The sequence below is a fragment of the Vigna umbellata genome, chromosome 7 (genome assembly GCF_029865625.1).
Source record: "Vigna umbellata cultivar VRB3 chromosome 7, Vumbellata_1.0, whole genome shotgun sequence".
NCBI lineage: Eukaryota > Viridiplantae > Streptophyta > Magnoliopsida > Fabales > Fabaceae > Vigna > Vigna umbellata.
Window position 1 is genome coordinate 29,093,280 of NC_142171.1, and position 16,749 is coordinate 29,110,028.

Below are 16,749 nucleotides of genomic sequence, written 5' to 3' on the forward strand. Positions count from 1 at the left end.
CTAGACAATGCCGTATAGATGTAGGGCTTCCATTCTGCTAATGTTCTCGTTGTCCAAGATCCAGTCACACACATATTTCTTTCTAATCCCAAGCAGCTCCTCCTGAAACCAACATTTTCCACATTAGAAACCAGGACATACAAGAATATTATCAAACACACAGTTCCAACTTACAGTTGTGTATTCAGGCATGCTTTTCCCATTGTATTTTTCATCTCCATCCCAGATTTCCATTGCTTTCAACATTATTACTCCACAATCATGTCTGAAATAATATATCCACAACATCAGATTACTTTTGCCCATATACATCATAATATAATCCGGCAGTACAGTTCAAGAAACTTACAAGTTTGGTTGGGATGGGATATTTGCTTGTTTAACTGTCAAAGGACCAATACTACCTTCCGGTATATTCATCAGGATGCAAAAAAACTGTGCCATATTTTCAGCCTACCAGTTAACAAAAACAATAATTACTTAAACAATGCAGGGTTATGTCATAATCACACGGTAATCAACAATGAAAGATGTCGAATCTTACAACGGCTGTGTCTATCCTTTTGCGGTCTCTGATCCCCTTCCCCAATGAATCAATCACAAAAATCTCCATTGACCTCAATTTCACTGAATAACACCACCAATGATCATCGTGGACAAATGGCAGAAACAACTACAAAAAATATAAACAATTTCAGTAACACATTTACAACCAAAAGTCGACAAGATTTGCAAATTCAAGGTTACTCACAAAGTCCGCCGTGGGTAATTCTTCAAGTCCAAAATGATCGGAACGCAAATAAGTGTTATAGTTATGAAGTGTGAATACATGCCGATTCTGAGGACGTTTCCTATAATCTGTAAGAATATGGTGCTGTGGACAATTTCAAAATCATCAATAAAAAATCGATCAAAAATACTTTCTTCAATCATAAATATGACACAATATCAAATTTTATTTACCGAGTATAACGGACTAAAATGAAACCTCTTAACAACACCGGACAACCTTTTCTCAAAGTACATAAAGACCGTACAAGCAAATAACACCACCTACACAATAAAAAATTTTCACATTACTAAAATAAACTATAACATGAAACACAACCAAATGTGACAATACTAACCATGTTATCAACGTATTTCATTGGGGCCAAAGTGTAAATTGAAGTCATGCTCAAGCTTTGGCCAATTATCTCGCTTACAACCCTAAACATACAAATATTAGTCAATCACAAACAATACATATTCCTCAACCACAACTACAATTCATACCACATACCTGTGTACGTTCATCTCTCTGATGCTGACTGCTGTATACAATTGGTTTGCATCAACACTAGTGCTTGGATCACCAACAAAACTCCGCAATGGGGGTATAGCCAATGGCACCACCTCTGGTTCTCCTTCATCAGCATCATCTTCTATTTCAATAAAATTAATGTTACCAACAGTTTCATCATCCCCTCTTACTTCAGCATGTGCACCTAGGGGGTCATCAACTTCATTTCCATAACCTTCTTCTTCTCCCCCAACTTCAGCATTCTCCTCACCTCCAACTCCATGTCCATCACCTTCTTCTTCTCCCCCAACTTCAGCATTATCCTCACCTCCAACTCCACCCCCAACCTCTTCATTAGTGGCACATGCATCTTCTTCGTGAAAGATTGGAGTTTGATAAATTTCAAATAGCTCCCTAGTCAAAACTCCAATCTTGGCATTCAATGCTCTGATATGTTCGTTATTTTTCCTCAATCTCTCCTCCGCACCTGCTTCCCATGCCCCGTCATCAGAGCTTTCGTCTTCATCATCGTCTTTGTCAACCTTGGATCCTTCACCCAAGGATCCTTCGTCATCCATGTTGAAAGCTGCACGGATTTCCGGCCTATGACGATCTTCATTTCGTATATACCACTCCATATTTAACTGCACCAATAGCACACAACAAATTCAGACAAAATACACAATCCATTTTAACATACAAAATAACGAAAAACAAAACACTTACATCTCCGGTCATAAAAATATTTTCAATTTTTTCGGTCCTTGATTTAAACGGGAACCATCTCATTATGCGCGGGAAAAACCGGTGCGAAGGATGACCATGCAAAGAGAGTCTCTCAACCGCCCAAGCCTAAAATATCATAAAATTATTTCATCAAACATAATTCACAATGTTCTGCACTACATCAAAATAGTGAACTACATATCATATTACCTGCAAGACTGCCACATTGCCACTGAGAGTGACTGACTGGGGGATACCTGCTCCCATAATTTTCTTCTTACATTTATTTAAATTCTCTACAATGTGTTTATGTACACCGGTGCACCAATCATATAGACACAAACGGTCTAAGTCATCTAACACTCCAAAAGGCATGTTACAAACATGCCTTGATTTCCTAGGGAAATAGAAAACAACCAAACAAACTAATATATATAACCTACACACTACATCGACTTCAATGTTTTTATCATGAACAATGACATTAAACATGTCTGTCAAGTCCTTCAAACTGATGGTTTTTGATTTGAACATTTCACCAACCAATCCACCAACTACTTCATCAAAGGGAATCTCTAAACCACCTATTTCTAAACCTAAGCTCATCAACACATCAACAACTCTAAAGGGCACCAACTTTTGACTAATTCTAAAACTGTTATCATTTCCAACCCACCTGCTAACCATAACCTTCAATAATTTTAAGGTTTAATAGCCAATTTAGTCCTCACTTTGGTTGAAAAATCTCAATTTAGTCCCTCGTTATAAAAGTGTTTTAAATTAGTCCTAACTTTTAAAATAGTGGGTCAGATTGGTCCCTTTCGTTAAATATAAGTTAACGAAATTAATGGATGATGATGTGACACAGCTTAAAGCTGATGTATTAGATTGGTCCCTCGTTAGCTTTAAGTTGTGTCACATCATCATCCATTAATTTTGTTAACTTATATTTAACAGAAAGGACCAATCTGACCCACTATTTTAAAAGTTAGGACTAATTCAAAACACTTTTATAACGAGGGACTAAATTGAGATTTTTCAACCAAAGTGAGGACTAAATTGACTATTAAACCTAATTTTAAATTCACCTCCACAGGGTTATTAATATTCACACACCACATAAATGGTGTCATCCTAATCCGATCCACATGACACTGTCGGAGTAAACGATTCATTTCAATTATGATCGATGAATCCATCGAGATAAGAAGTCGCCACTACAAAAAAATCATAAAAATTTATTACTAACTACAATCCGTAAGATAACTAAATAATATATAAACAAAAAATTTAATTTTTTTCTTACACTTGCTTTTTTCCCTTCCATTGCAACGGCCCTAAGAAGACAACATTCCACACTCAGTTATATCATTCAACTTAATGAAAAACAAAAACACAAAGTAAAACACAATGTCAGGGCTAGCCCATTTTTACTTACACCAAAATGTAAGGGTTTCAACGCACGTTTTGAAGAAGGAGGAGAGAACGAAACCGAGGATGGAAGCTTCGAACACGGCAAGAGAACGAAGGCTTGAACGAACGAGAAGACGGACGACACACCGAGAGAGAAGACGGACAACAGAGAAGGCTTGAACGAACGAGAAGAAGGAAGGCTTGAACGAACGAGAAGAAGGAAGGCACCCTAAACCGCGAACGAACGAGAAGAAGGAAGGCTTGAACGAACGAGAAGAAGGAAGGCACCCTAAACCGCGAAACCCATATTTTGTCAAAATTTTGTTTAGAAAGCCCAAAATACCCCTATGACCGTAACCCCTTCTCTGTTCCATTTTCAAATTATTGAGCCAATAGGAAGCTGCCACTTGCACGTTGTCAAAACTGTGTTAAAAAAGCGTTGTTGGAATAACATTTTCCATTTCGAAAACCCTAGTGAGAGAAATAGGAGGTTTGGTTAGAGAATTTAGAGAGATGGGAAGGAGGATCCTGAACGATGCCTTGAGGAGTATGGTGAATGCAGAGAGAAGAGGGAAAGCTATGGTGGAACTCAAGCCAATTTCCACTGTTATGTCTTCATTTCTCCGAATCATGAAAAACCATGGTATCTTTTCTTTCTCCAGCCACTATTTTTATAATTTGTATTCTTTTTTCTAAAACTCGAAACCCCTTTTAACTGCTTCACAATTTCAAATCTGGCAATAATGAAATGGTATGAATTCGCTTTTCAAAAGTGATTTCAGTCTCTGAAATTTATGTCATCAGAGTTTGAATGACTTTCGTTGTTGATTTGGTTACTGTCATCCTTTTCCGTCTGAGTCTGAGCATGACTTTCCGTGTGTGAAATATCTTTAAGATTGCAAGGGTCCATGAACCGATATAAAGTTCTTTAAGATTCTAACAGTTACTCTGTACTGTGCCACTGTTAGTGTAGTTAATTTGGCTTAAATTCCTAATAGGTTATATCAAAGACTTTCAAGTCTATGATCCGCATAGAGTGGGGAGGATAACGGTTGAACTACAAGGTAGGATTAACGATTGCAAGGCTCTTACATACCGAAAAGATATGAAGGCAAGGGATCTTGAAGCCTACAGATTGCAGACTCTTCCTACTCATCAGGTTGGTTTATGTTAATGATTCGTTTTCGTGTCACAGCTTCCGACTGCTGTTTTTGTCTGATTGTGGTTGTTATAATTTGTGTTTTAAGAATGATATGTCAATGGAAATCAAAGGAAAAAGATAATTGTGCCTTTCTATTGCTGTGTGCAGTGGGGTTATGTTGTGATTACTACTCCTGACGGTGTTTTGGATCATGAAGAAGCCATTAAGAAGAATGTAGGCGGCCAGGTTCTTGGTTACTTTCACTGAAATGATCGTTGCCATGCTATTTTGGCTGTGTATCACGTTCAGTTATGTTTCCAGATAAACATTCAAAGATTTTTTTTTTCCTGTATGAATGTTATAAGATAGCAGCTCATGCATGGAGAGTATGATGAATTGCATTCGATGCTTTGTGGAAATTAGTCCTGTTTTGGTTAAATGGTATTTTAAACATGAAGGAATGTTATGATTCCTATTTCTTAATGTACTTCAAGTTCCAAGTCATGTAGTCCAGGGTTAATTCTATCATTCTACGCAGTGGTTTCCTTTTTCTCAAGAATTGCAGTTTTGGATAAGAAGATATTTCATGTAAACGATGACAACGTTTTAATTAATCTCCATCCCTGTTTCTCAGTAGTCATTTATGATATGCTTAACAAATTCAAGCCCAATTATTTTGCTACATTTTTCAGCTCGTCAGTAAACTACGAATGTTGAAATAGACGTGTACAAATGCATTTGCCATCCAATTTAGGGTGAAATAAGAAATACCTCTGCTAGTGAAAATTTCAGCTCCAGATTTCTAAGTATTACCTTGTTCTAATATTTCATGGAAGACAGTGAACATCGGCATCATTCATATTACTAGTTAGATATGAAAATTTCAAAATAGTAAGTTTATTGATATTTTAATTTTAGATGTGTGCAGAAACATTTGTGATATGTGTGGCAGTTCATTTGTAAAGTATGTAAATTTTCAATTGTAACGTTCGATCTTTGCGTAGCAGTTGTAAATTCCTTCTATCCTTGCCCTTACATTGTTACGTATATAATAACATTATTAATTTTTTATCTACGAAAATTAGTGATAGGTTGTTGGTTATGTGTAGCTTTGAACAACTCAATTTAATTTCTGAAGAAAGTCACTCTATAGAGGTTTCAAAATTATATTCGGTAGATGTTTTTAGCTATTTTGTGTATTAGTGTTTCATCTTATAATCTTGAGAAATTCAATGGTTAGTTTTTCTTGTGAGATTGAAGTGTCCTCGATGTTGTTTTTGGACTAATTTAGGTATCCACCTTATTTCTGCGATACCAAACTTGACGTTCCATTGTAGGCCAAGAATCACACATTTTATTTTATTAATAGTAAACAGCAACACTCGGTGATTCACATTACAGTCAAATAACCCCACAGTTTGAGGCAAATCAATTTTAACCATCCACAGGAAAAGCAGAATGAAAAACCAAAAACACAGTACATTAAGTTCACTTGGATCACAGCACGAAACATTCGGAAATGGTGTTTATTGAGCACGAAACATTTGGGAATGGTGTTCATTCAGCACGCCTGCAAATAGTGAAGCCATCACCAATTGAAACAACAGAAATTTCAACACGAGAATCATCTGCAATTGCTTTGTTGAAAGCTACAACAGCCTGCCTGTATTTTCTTTTGGGTATTGGAACATCCTCTTCAGGCCAGGCAACAGTTCCACCCCAGAGGGTATTATCATAGATTATTAACCCACCAATCTTCACCAGTTTAAGAAGCCGCTCGTGGTAATTCCAGTAGTTATCTTTATCAGCATCAACGAAGGCAAAGTCAAAACTATCCTTATTTGAATCCTGTAACAGAAGAAACAGAACCCAAATATCAAACAAAAACTAACTATAAAGTAAAAGGAGTTAGATCCTCTTACGTACAAGGGAGAAAGAAACAAAAGAAAAAACAAAAACTAGGGTCTTAATTTATTATAGACAATTTTCTGTTTCGTAATATGACATTGTTATGTCAGTAACATGACAGCAACACAGAATCATACTCACGTCTTCTAATAGTTTATCAAGAACAGGTAGAGCTGGAGACTGAATGAAGTCGATCTTGTGCTCTACACCAGCCTTTTTAATGAATGGTAGTCCTATCTCATAAGCTTCTCTATCTGGATCCAGGGCTATAATCTACACCACACAGACAATGGAGTTGGTGACATAAAACAGACATATTAAACGTACCAAATAACAAAGAAAAGTGCAAACCTTTCCATCGTCTGGAATGGTTAGTGCAGTGAGAAGAAGAGAGTATCCTGTAAAAACTCCCACTTCAATGGTCTTTTTAGCATTCAACAGCTTCAAGAGCAAGGCCATTAGCTGACCCGCATCAGGATCAGCGCCCATAAATCCCCTGCATAGTGAAAATGGTATAACACAAACAGTTTCCTGATGTTGGATATGGTAACTAAATTAAAGAAACAAAGCCCTTTAATGTTTACTAGTTGAGCACGGACACTGCTAACACAAATATTCAGATGAATGAAAAACTCTAGGTGGATTCTGAGAATGGGGACCACGATCAACACAATAACCACACCACAAATTCATTAAAACGATGTAGAAGCTAAAAACAAGAAACATAAAAGAAGCAAATCTACAAGATGCAATGTAAAAGCAAATAGGTTATAATTCTAACTAAGCCTCGTACCAAAAACTGAAACTTATAGCAGTCTTTCGAGTTTCAACCAAGACCTTAACTTAACTATGATAGCAAACTTTGTCTTTGTTGATTTTAATAATGTTAACATGTCTTGAGACAGAATTGTGGCAGAGAATAATTACCAAGGGTGTGTTGCGGTGACATTCCTTAGCTCTTTGAGAGTCTCGGCTTCTCGAGGGTAAACACAAGTCTCCAGTATATACTACCACAACATTGTTGGATTGAATAATTTATGAAAATGAAACCAAGGAAAAAGTACTGTTTGAACGACAAACCTACCTTGGTCAACTTCTCACTCTGCAGTATTATTGGATTAGAGGACATTGCTCTATGCTCTGCTAGGCCTCTGTTTCTCTTTGTTTTTTTGTGTTGGACATACAATGCGTCCCTCGTTTCGGCCATTATAAAAGAAGTGAAGCGGAGGTTGCACGTTGCAACCCCCACTCCTTCATCTGTTCAACAAACAATCAAGGGGGAGTGAATATGTCTTGTATGATTCCAAACACCTTTTTCCTTTTATGTGGGTATTTTGAAGTTCTAAATTTTACCAAATTTTTCAATAACTAAACTTTCTTAAAAAGTTAAAATTGCTGTCACCTTCAGGTTTATTTCATGTTTCTTCTTCGAGGGAAGCCAGTACCCGATTAAGGTACCAATTACATTACAAAATTTTGTTTTAGCCGATGATGTCATTAGAGGATGGAAAGTACTGTATCAACCTCTTTTTATAACAATGATGTGAGAAGTTACTCATCCTTATGCATGTCACTGTTATCACCATAACCACCAGAGGTCGATGTTCTCCTTCCCTTTCGCAGTCATTGGACGACGCCAAGACTAACACCATGGCAGCAATAAACAACCACTTTTTCATTTATGAACTCTAATATGTTAATAACTTTTTATAATTTTTTGAAATATGTTATTACCTTATATGTTATTGTTTGAATTTATTTTAAAAAAATATTTCAAACAGATTAATCACGATGTAAGATGTGAGAACCTGATTTAATTAGCACACAAATCTACTCTCTGATCCTCATTTAATGCACCGTGCCACGTCTAAATGCACTCACACTTCCACTGCATGCGCCTGCCATGTGTCACGGTTGGAGCATTATGAAAATGTTAGTGGGAGACAAGTGGCGTGTGGAGGATGGGGAGTTCATTCTGCATGGGAAGAGAAAAATAATTCTGAAAACTCTCCCTCTTCCTCCTGCATGCTTCATCTTCTTCCCAGAAGTTCTGCTTTCAAATTCTCTGCTCTCTCTCTAAACCGTTTTCATCTTCTCTCTAAGATCACTCACCACCAACATCTCTGCTTCCATTTCAGAAACCGTAGAATCATTCACGGTGTTGTGAGCTTTCATTTGAACCGAACACATTAGAATTCTGTGGCTGGTAAGTTCTCGTCTCTGAACGTTCTCCTCTTCTGTTTCTGCGAACCAAATTCTGGTGTGCATGCATGAGTTATAGGTCTGAACCTTATGTCATTTTGGTTTCTTAGATTTACTGAAAATCGTGGAGTGACTCGTTGGGTAGAAAGCCGTGAGAGCGCTAGAGAAACCATAAGCATTTGGAAGTGCACTGCTAGATCAGGTAAGGGAAGCTTTAGTAATTTAATTTAATACTGGTTTGATGTCTATGACAGTAATGAAGTGTACTGGTTGTGTAAAACGTATGAAATATATGAATTTTGAGTGTGCCTGAATAAGTATAGTTGCACTGGATGTATATTATGAATGTTGTTTGAACCGTATGCAGAGAATGAGATGTATGATTTGGAATATGATTGAAATTCTGTATGATTTGGAACGATAATACTTGGAACCGGATGTTGATGATGATATGTTTGAAACTGGAAAATGGAAGATTCTGTATTGATGAAATGATAATATGAATTCTGTAATGTATGAGATTTATGTTAAAGAAAAATTCTAAGTTATGGATCGTATGAAAATTTTGAAGTTAATGTGAATGAAAAATCTGGAAAATCTGATCTTCTCTGATTGATGATGTACGCTCGTCATCGAACGGTCTTATACCGTTCGGTTTCCCTAGAAAATAACTTAGAATAAGATTTCTTTCATTTGGAGAGGATTCTGATTAAGAACGAGCGTTATTTGTGTGTAGAGCTAGTTTTGAGCGTTCTGCTCAGCTTAGAGTGTCCAACCATTTAAAATAAATTGAAGAGTATTTAGGACGCTCGGTTTTGTTACCAGCGTTCGTCATAAGCAGCGCTTAGTATTAGACTGAGCGTTCGTCCAAATGAGCTCTCGGTCTTAGATTGAGCGTTCGTCCTAGTTAGCGTTCGGTCTGATACTGAACGTTCGTTCAAATGCGCGTTCGTTCTATTTTGGTGCTCGGTCATTGACCTGGCGTACGTCCTAAGGAGGGTTCGGTTTATACTGAACGCTCGTCCTTATTATTGCTTCGTGAGCGAACGTAACTAGCGTTCGTTCAAAATTCTGAATTAACGTTCGGTCATTGACTGGCAGTGTTCGTTTCCGAATTTAATAATGCTCTGATTATTCTTTGAATATATTTAAAATGTGTTTGTCCTTTTGATTTAACCTCAAGTCTTTATACTTAGAATTTTCCTAAGTATTACTCTGATCTTCTAGACTCAATCTCAATTAAATTACTCATTCGTTTTAACGTTCGTGAATGGATAATGATTCGTTTCTTTTGTTCAGAAACGTGATTGCAGTGTACTGTAATACATTCATCCTGATCTATTAAGTGAAAAACTTTTGTTTAAATTAAGAGAGTGGAACACAGAATGGAAATCTGAATAAGAGGAATGGATAATAATGTACGAATGACATTCTGAATGAATTTTTATTGGATTGGATTGTGAACGAGTGTTCCAAGGAGGAACGTCTCCATGATGTGAATGTTAGAAGTTATGTAGTATGACCATGGTAAAGCTGCTGATGGCTGTTCATCCTGATATTCCGTGAGTGCTCATCCTCATGTAGAGGGGAGTAGGTCATGCGTGGGAATGGCAGGAGGCCCTAATCCTACTGAGTACTTTGGACTGATAGGGTTAACCTTGGGTGGCAACTGTTGAGGGCATCCCAGTTACTACACCACCCGGGTGCAAGAACGCCTGTAGATACATGGCTTCATACAGTCCGGACAGTCGTCGTTTATGAGAATTTGGATAAGTTATAATATGCTTTGTGTATGTACTGTTATTGATTTGTACGATTGATTTTATATGTTAAAGTTTATGTTGGTGGTATGAATTAAATTACCTAAGCTTACCCTTGCAATTTCCTTGTGTTGTCTACTGTTTTTGTATGTCCGTCTTGTCAATGCAATGATCATCCGTTGTGGGTGTGAGCAGATGGTGAGGCACCCCTTGAAGCAATGCTGGAAGAAGAAAATTTGGAGGATGCCAACTTGGTAGAAGTAGAGGTTAAAGCTGAACAGTAGAGTGTTCGTTCTTTAGAAATTGCTAGCGTTTATGTGCGGTATTTTGAGACGTTCGGTTATTTATTTTGTAAGGCCGTTCGTCCAGATTTTTGAAGCCTGGTAGTTAGAAAACTGAACGCTGTATAACTTTGTACGTTCGGTTTTTATTTTGAGCAGCTGTTGTAAATATTAAGACAGCACTGTAATTTCTGTAAATGTGATTAGTTCTGATTAATAGTAATTACTATTTATTGGGATGTTACATAAGAATTGTAAAAAGATATCAAAAAAATTATTAAAAAAAATTGTTAAAAATATATTTTCCTTCATTTATTTAACTCTTGATTGTGGTAGCTTTTGTTTATTTTTCTTAAAGAATACGTGACTGACAAAAAATCGATTCCGGAAAGGGGAAAAAGTTGACCGGAAAAAATAGATTCTGATAGAAAAAAATACATATTTCGGTGTTTCTGGAAGAGATAAATCATTATTCAAAAAAAAAAATTCGAAAGTCAGCTTTTGAAACAGATTTCCAAAAAAAATCAGAAATATATTTTCCTTTTCCAGAAACAAAATTCCGAAATACATTTTCTATTTCCGGATTGCATTTTCGAGAAGTAAGTTTCAAATAAGGGCAAAAGCGGGAATGTCACTTTCAAATAAGGGTAAAAGCGAAAATTCAATAAATTGACAGGTGTTTTCTTTTTCCAAAAGATTATCCAAAGATAATTATTTTCTTTGCGGTAAATGTGTCTATAGTATTAGTATATACATTGTTTGACTTAAAGAAGAATTTTAACTTACAATAAAAAAATATTATTTTGATAAAAAAATTAAAATTTCATGAGTAATTGAATTAGTGAAAAATATAAACTTTTAAATTTTATTTTAAAATTTTAAAATTTTCATGTTTTTTACTTTATATATTTAGTTTTCATATTTTCTGTAAAGAATCGTATTAAAAAAAAAAAAAAAAAAAAAAAAAAAAAAAAAAAAGAAGAAGACAAGGGAGGAAGCAACGAGCGCTGCCACAAGGGACAGCAAACGTTGTTTCCCCTTAAAAACAAAACAAAAGAAAGAAAAACAAGAAAGGAAAGAGAAGAAGAAGGGGAGAATAAAGAGGAGGGTAGGGGTCAGTTTTGGGAGGGATTCCTTGCTGCAAAACTGAGAGAAAGGTGAGGTGAGCTGCTGTTGAAGCTGCAAGGAGACTTTGGTGGTGCATTTGGAAGAGTTGAAGAGTTGCTGGAAGTTCTGGGAGAGAAGAAGAGGAGAAATTTTGGAGCTGGAAGTGATTCAAGGAGATCTTCAAGAGGTAAGGGGAGCTAGATCTTTTGTTTGATTGATGATATATGTTGCGTTTGATGCAAATCTGGGAAGGAAGGGATGAAAAATTGGGATTTCTGGGTTTCTGGAAATCTGGTGCGATTCTGCAGAATTCTGCAGATCGCGCGTTCGTCCAACTTGATGCCAAATTGGACGTTCGTTCAAGTTCCACGACCAATTAGTGGTCGGCAGAAATGGTATGAGCGTTCGGTTAGAATGTTCTAAGGTAACAAGCGTTCGCGGTCGTGTTAGAAATTTTAGACGTTCGTCCACAATAGCAAGGAACGTTTGTCCATTTATTGTTTTCAGTTAGCGTTCGTCCAATTTGTTAAGAATTGGACGTTCGTCCAAGTTCCTGAACGTTCGGCCTGTTAGGAGTTCGGCCTACTGAGCGTTCGGCCTGTTGTTGAGCTGAGCGTTCGTCCCGTAGCGTTCGGCCTGAGCGTTCGTCCAAGGAAGAGGCCTGCTGAGCGTTCGTCCAATTGGCCTGCTAAACGTTCGTCCAAAGGCCTAAGAACGTTCGTCCAGATATTGAATGTTCGTCCAAGTTGCGCGTTCGGTCTCATACTGTTAGGAGTTCGTTAGCGTTCGTTCTTGTTGAGTTTTAGTGATATTAGCATTCGGTCTTAGTAGATTTTGTTTCTGTATGTATAAATAGTAAGCGTTCGGTCTTGTCAAGGTTTGATCTTTGAGCGCTCGTCCAGTATTGAATTTGGTGTTCGGTAGTTGAGCGTTCGGCCTAAGTAATTGATCTTGAGCGTTGGGCCGTAGTTTGTGAGTGTTCGGCCTTAGTTTGTGAGCGTTCGGTATTGTTTAAATTCTGAGTGTAGCGTCGTCCTCGGCCTGAGCGTTCGTCAAAAGAAGTGGTGCGTTGAGCGTGCGTCCAAGGTGATTAGCGTTCGTCCATTCGGTATTTCGCGTTCGTTCATTTGGAAATTAGCGTTCGTCCTTTTGGCTTAATAGCGTTCGTCCTGGGTGGTGAATAGTGCTCGTCCAAATAGTATTTTTCAAATAAGTTGGATTCCAAGTTCCTTTGCTCTTGGGTTGAATTATGTGTACCAATGGTTGGAATATTGTCTGTGACGTGATTTATTTGAAAATATGTGAATGTATGAAATATGTTGGATTTGTTGTGATAATATGGTGGTATCAAAATATTCATAATTGTGGTTAAGTTTCAAAGTAATAATATGATTCATGGACGTAATTCCATGATCCTCAAGGAGAGGATACATGGTGGTGTTTTGGGGTTGTATAGAATGATTACATGGTAGCTCAGTTTTGGGGGTCATCCTGAAGCTCCATGTTACCAATAAGGAGTATTGGTAAATCTTGAAGAAATTTGTTTTGATGATGCTACAAGAAGTTTTAGTTGAAGAAGATATTAGAATTAGTTAAAAGCAAGTTGTAGAAATTAAATGTAGTAGGAAATTCTTGTAAACCTTGTAAAACTTGCATTTTTAACCTGCAATAATCGATTATGATTAAGCAATAATCGATTATCACAAGTCATACTTGAATAATCGATTATCACTTCATATAATCGATTATCACATCTTTGAAAACCTGTAACGGACTTGAATAATCGATTATCACTTACAATAATCGATTATTCATGGCAGTTGGGAGCTGTCCTTTGACATTCAGTGTACTTGGCTATATATTTTGATTTGGAGAAATCATAAGGTAACGTTGTTGAACAGAAGCTCTTGTAGAATACTGTTTGCCAGAGGAAGTTCTCAGAAGCTATAGTTCAAGTTCCCTTGCTTGGTCTCGTGAACAGGAGAGGCTCGCGTGTCGTGTGTCGATAGTCGGAGCAAGCTCTCTTCGAGTTAGCAAGGTGCTCTGCCTGGTCTCGTGAATAGGAGAAGCTCGTGTTTCGTTTGTCGATAGTCGGAGCGGTTCTCTTCGAGTTGGCAGAGTGTTCTTCTTCCGGTTCGTTCGTCGAAGGAAGGTTTATTTATCTGCTTTATTCACTATTTCTTGTAATCTGTTAAATAACTTTTTAGTGAAAAAGGTTAATCACTATTTATAGTGATTAACGACTGGACGTAGATTCTTTTGAATCGAACCAGGATAAAAATTGCTTGTGTGATTTTCTATTCCCTACACTCTTTATCTTTTACGCATATCAACTGTTTGATAAATTTTCTCTAAGAAAATTGTTTTTCTAAAACGGACCATTAAACTTGATTTGTGACCGTAACACGCTTTCCGAATATTTTATTCCGCTGCGCGACTCTATAACGGTACCGATTGTTCCAACAATTGGTATCAGAGCTTGCTTTGATATTTTTTCAAATTTGTTTCGAAAATGGCCGGTCATCAAACTCAAGTATATGCCGAGGGTGCTTCCATTAACAGACCTCCATTGTTTACTGGTGATAACTATGCTTTTTGGAAAGTTAGAATGGAGATTTTTATGGGATCTATTGATAGAGGTATCTGGGAAGCTGTACAAAATGGCCCTTATATTCCTATGAATACTGTTGATGGTGTAGAGACTGAAAAATCATATTTTGATTGGATTGTTGAGGAAAATAGAAGAGCCCAATTTGATATTAAGGCTCGGAATATAATTTTTTCTGCACTAACCATTGATGATTTTTTCAAAGTTTCTGTTTATGAAAGTGCTCAGGAAATGTGGGAATTTTTAAAAGTCACTCATGATGAAGTATCGAATGTGGCTAAGTTGACTTGTTCGAATTCATGCTCTACATCAAACTCCTCAAGCTCAAGCGATTCTAATGAGCAAGAAAATCTATGCTTGATGGCCAATGATAAATTATCTGAAAGCAAAATCTTGAAGGAAAAGAAGGACTATCAAGGTTCCTCTTCAAGTTTCAAATGTTATGGATGTGGTGAAAGAGGCCATGTGAAAGCTTATTGTTCAAGCAACAAAAGAAGTAAAGAAAGAAAAGAAAAGAAAATTCACAAGAAGAAGAAGGTTCACATTGCCTTGGAGGATAATGCATCAACCACCTCTAGTTCAAGTGATTCTGTTGAAGAAATAAACTTGTGTTTGACAGCTAATTTTGATGATGCTGGAAGCCAAGTAAGTAATTCTAGCTATGAATCTAGTGAATTTGATTTGCAAAAAGCTTTTCTTGAATTGCTTGATGAATCTGAAAAATTGAATGTTGCTCATAAAAATTTGAAAAAGGAATTTAAAGAATTGCGAATTAAATATGAGAAGGCATTAGATGAGGAAGTAAGTTTGAGAAATAAAATTTGCAACTTGGAAATGAAAGAGTCTTCAAATGTTGAACATCCTGTTGAATGTCTTTCATGTAAGAATCATATGCTTGATATTGATATTCTTGAAAATCTTCTTGAAGTTGCAACTGGAAATAATAATATTGAAATGCCTATAACTGTTAGAAAGGTTTATAAAAACAAAAGTGTTTTTAAAAGTAAGAACCAAATTAAAAGAACTCGTAGGGTATGGGTTGAAAAAGGAACTGTGTCTTATAGAAACTCAAATGTTGTCACATGCTTTTATTGTATGAAAAAGGGGCACACTTCTAACAAATGTAGAATTAAACATTTTGATGTTCCAAATGGAAAATATGCTTGGATTCCTGTTATAAAGTAAATTGTCTCTAACCTCAAAGGACCCAAATGAGATTATGGGGACCAAAACTCTATTGTTTTGTTTTGCAGGTTAATTTTTCAAAAGGAAAAAAAAAGACTCTATGGTATCTGGTATTTTTTAAGAGCTTTGAAATAATTTATGGATGTTAGATGTGTCTTAGGTTGAAAATTTGGCCCAACTTTGTGTTTTTCGAAAATTAACGTAAATAATCGATTACCAAGGGTAATAATCGATTATCTCGTCCTCAAAATTTGGATTTTGGCAATTTGGCTCGCAAATAATCGATTATTTAAAGTAATAATCGATTATCTTAAGTCACAACGTAAAAAAAAAAAAAAAACTTTTTTTTTAAAAAAAAATTTTTTGAGTCTGTTTTTAAAAGGGGATTATTACATTCAGGGGAAGATATATGAGTTTGTTAGATATCTTGTTTTTATCTCTATTATGGATTAATTAATATTGTTTGTACTTCTTAGTTAGAGTTGAATTTCTGTTTTTCTTATATTCCATAAGGTATTCTGTTCTTTCATGTTATGAAATTTTAATTTTATTTCTGTTTTGAAATGCATCAATTCTTTTGTTGAGGGGGAGAAAAATTTGAGGGGGAGTTGTTTTTCCACTTTTTTACTTTTTGCTTATGATCAAAAAGGGGAGAAAACTTCTAATTTAAGTAGTGCAGTTATTACTAACATGTTTGTAAGTATGGAATCTGTGCAGGAAATTAGAAATGCTTTTAAAATTGAATTTTTGATCATCATCAAAAAGGGGGAGATTGTTACCAATAAGGAGTATTGGTAAATCTTGAAGAAATTTGTTTTGATGATGCTACAAGAAGTTTTAGTTGAAGAAGATATTAGAATTAGTTAAAAGCAAGTTGTAGAAATTAAATGTAGTAGGAAATTCTTGTAAACCTTGTAAAACTTGCATTTTTAACCTGCAATAATCGATTATGATTAAGCAATAATCGATTATCACAAGTCATACTTGAATAATCGATTATCACTTCATATAATCGATTATCACATCTTTGAAAACCTGTAACGGACTTGAATAATCGATTATTCATGGCAATTGGGAGCTGTCCTTTGACATTCAGTGTACTTGGCTATATATTTTGATTTGGAGAAATCAGAAGG

The 16,749-nt window shown here is 36.1% G+C and overlaps 3 protein-coding genes and 1 long non-coding RNA gene across 4 annotated transcripts; 2 read left to right on the forward strand and 2 right to left on the reverse strand.

The window, feature by feature from the left end:
* Positions 1–3,141, reverse strand: LOC148195685 (uncharacterized). The gene is made up of 11 exons (XM_088094928.1): positions 3,073–3,141; positions 2,219–2,698; positions 2,009–2,134; positions 1,283–1,926; positions 1,128–1,209; positions 964–1,053; positions 752–874; positions 545–673; positions 350–453; positions 175–265; positions 1–102 (listed from the first exon to the last, which is right to left on the reverse strand). The coding sequence occupies exons 1-11, from the start codon at positions 3,139–3,141 to the stop codon at positions 1–3; spliced, it is 2,040 nt and encodes a 679-aa protein (XP_087951054.1).
* A 735-nt stretch (positions 3,142–3,876) lies between these two features.
* On the forward strand, positions 3,877–5,198 carry LOC148195686 (small ribosomal subunit protein uS8my). Its single transcript, XM_088094930.1, has 3 exons — positions 3,877–4,064; positions 4,420–4,580; positions 4,731–5,198. The coding sequence occupies exons 1-3, from the start codon at positions 3,935–3,937 to the stop codon at positions 4,827–4,829; spliced, it is 390 nt and encodes a 129-aa protein (XP_087951056.1). The 5' UTR covers positions 3,877–3,934; the 3' UTR covers positions 4,830–5,198.
* Positions 5,199–5,893: 695 nt separating this feature from the next.
* On the reverse strand, positions 5,894–7,716 carry LOC148195687 (putative caffeoyl-CoA O-methyltransferase At4g26220). The gene is made up of 5 exons (XM_088094929.1): positions 7,555–7,716; positions 7,398–7,477; positions 6,822–6,966; positions 6,612–6,743; positions 5,894–6,410 (listed from the first exon to the last, which is right to left on the reverse strand). Exons 1-5 carry the CDS (start codon positions 7,675–7,677, stop codon positions 6,120–6,122), a joined length of 771 nt encoding a protein of 256 aa, XP_087951055.1. The 5' UTR covers positions 7,678–7,716; the 3' UTR covers positions 5,894–6,119.
* An 864-nt stretch (positions 7,717–8,580) lies between these two features.
* Positions 8,581–10,965, forward strand: LOC148195688 (uncharacterized). Its single transcript, XR_015780974.1, has 3 exons — positions 8,581–8,676; positions 8,783–8,874; positions 10,628–10,965. It is a non-coding gene; the product is annotated as an uncharacterized LOC148195688 (long non-coding RNA).
* The last annotated feature ends 5,784 nt before the right edge of the window (positions 10,966–16,749 follow it).

What these genes read in the sequence shown, in the direction of transcription:
- LOC148195687 (XM_088094929.1), bottom strand. Translation starts at nt 7,677, where the DNA reads ATGGCCGAAACGAGGGACGCATTGTATGTCCAACACAAAAAAACAAAG. An exon ending in AGAGTGAGAAGTTGACCAAG is followed by an intron (nt 7,478 to 7,554) that starts GTAGGTTTGTCG and finishes ATGTTGTGGTAG; the next exon opens with TATATACTGGAGACTTGTGT. An exon ending in CCATTCCAGACGATGGAAAG is followed by an intron (nt 6,744 to 6,821) that starts GTTTGCACTTTT and finishes TGTGTGGTGTAG; the next exon opens with ATTATAGCCCTGGATCCAGA.
- LOC148195685 (XM_088094928.1), bottom strand. Translation starts at nt 3,141, where the DNA reads ATGACACCATTTATGTGGTGTGTGAATATTAATAACCCTGTGGAGGTG. An exon ending in AGAGAGATGAACGTACACAG is followed by an intron (nt 1,210 to 1,282) that starts GTATGTGGTATG and finishes TTGTATGTTTAG; the next exon opens with GGTTGTAAGCGAGATAATTG. An exon ending in ATTTTAGTCCGTTATACTCG is followed by an intron (nt 875 to 963) that starts GTAAATAAAATT and finishes AATTGTCCACAG; the next exon opens with CACCATATTCTTACAGATTA.
- LOC148195686 (XM_088094930.1), top strand. Translation starts at nt 3,935, where the DNA reads ATGGGAAGGAGGATCCTGAACGATGCCTTGAGGAGTATGGTGAATGCA. An exon ending in CCGAATCATGAAAAACCATG is followed by an intron (nt 4,065 to 4,419) that starts GTATCTTTTCTT and finishes AATTCCTAATAG; the next exon opens with GTTATATCAAAGACTTTCAA. An exon ending in AGACTCTTCCTACTCATCAG is followed by an intron (nt 4,581 to 4,730) that starts GTTGGTTTATGT and finishes TGCTGTGTGCAG; the next exon opens with TGGGGTTATGTTGTGATTAC.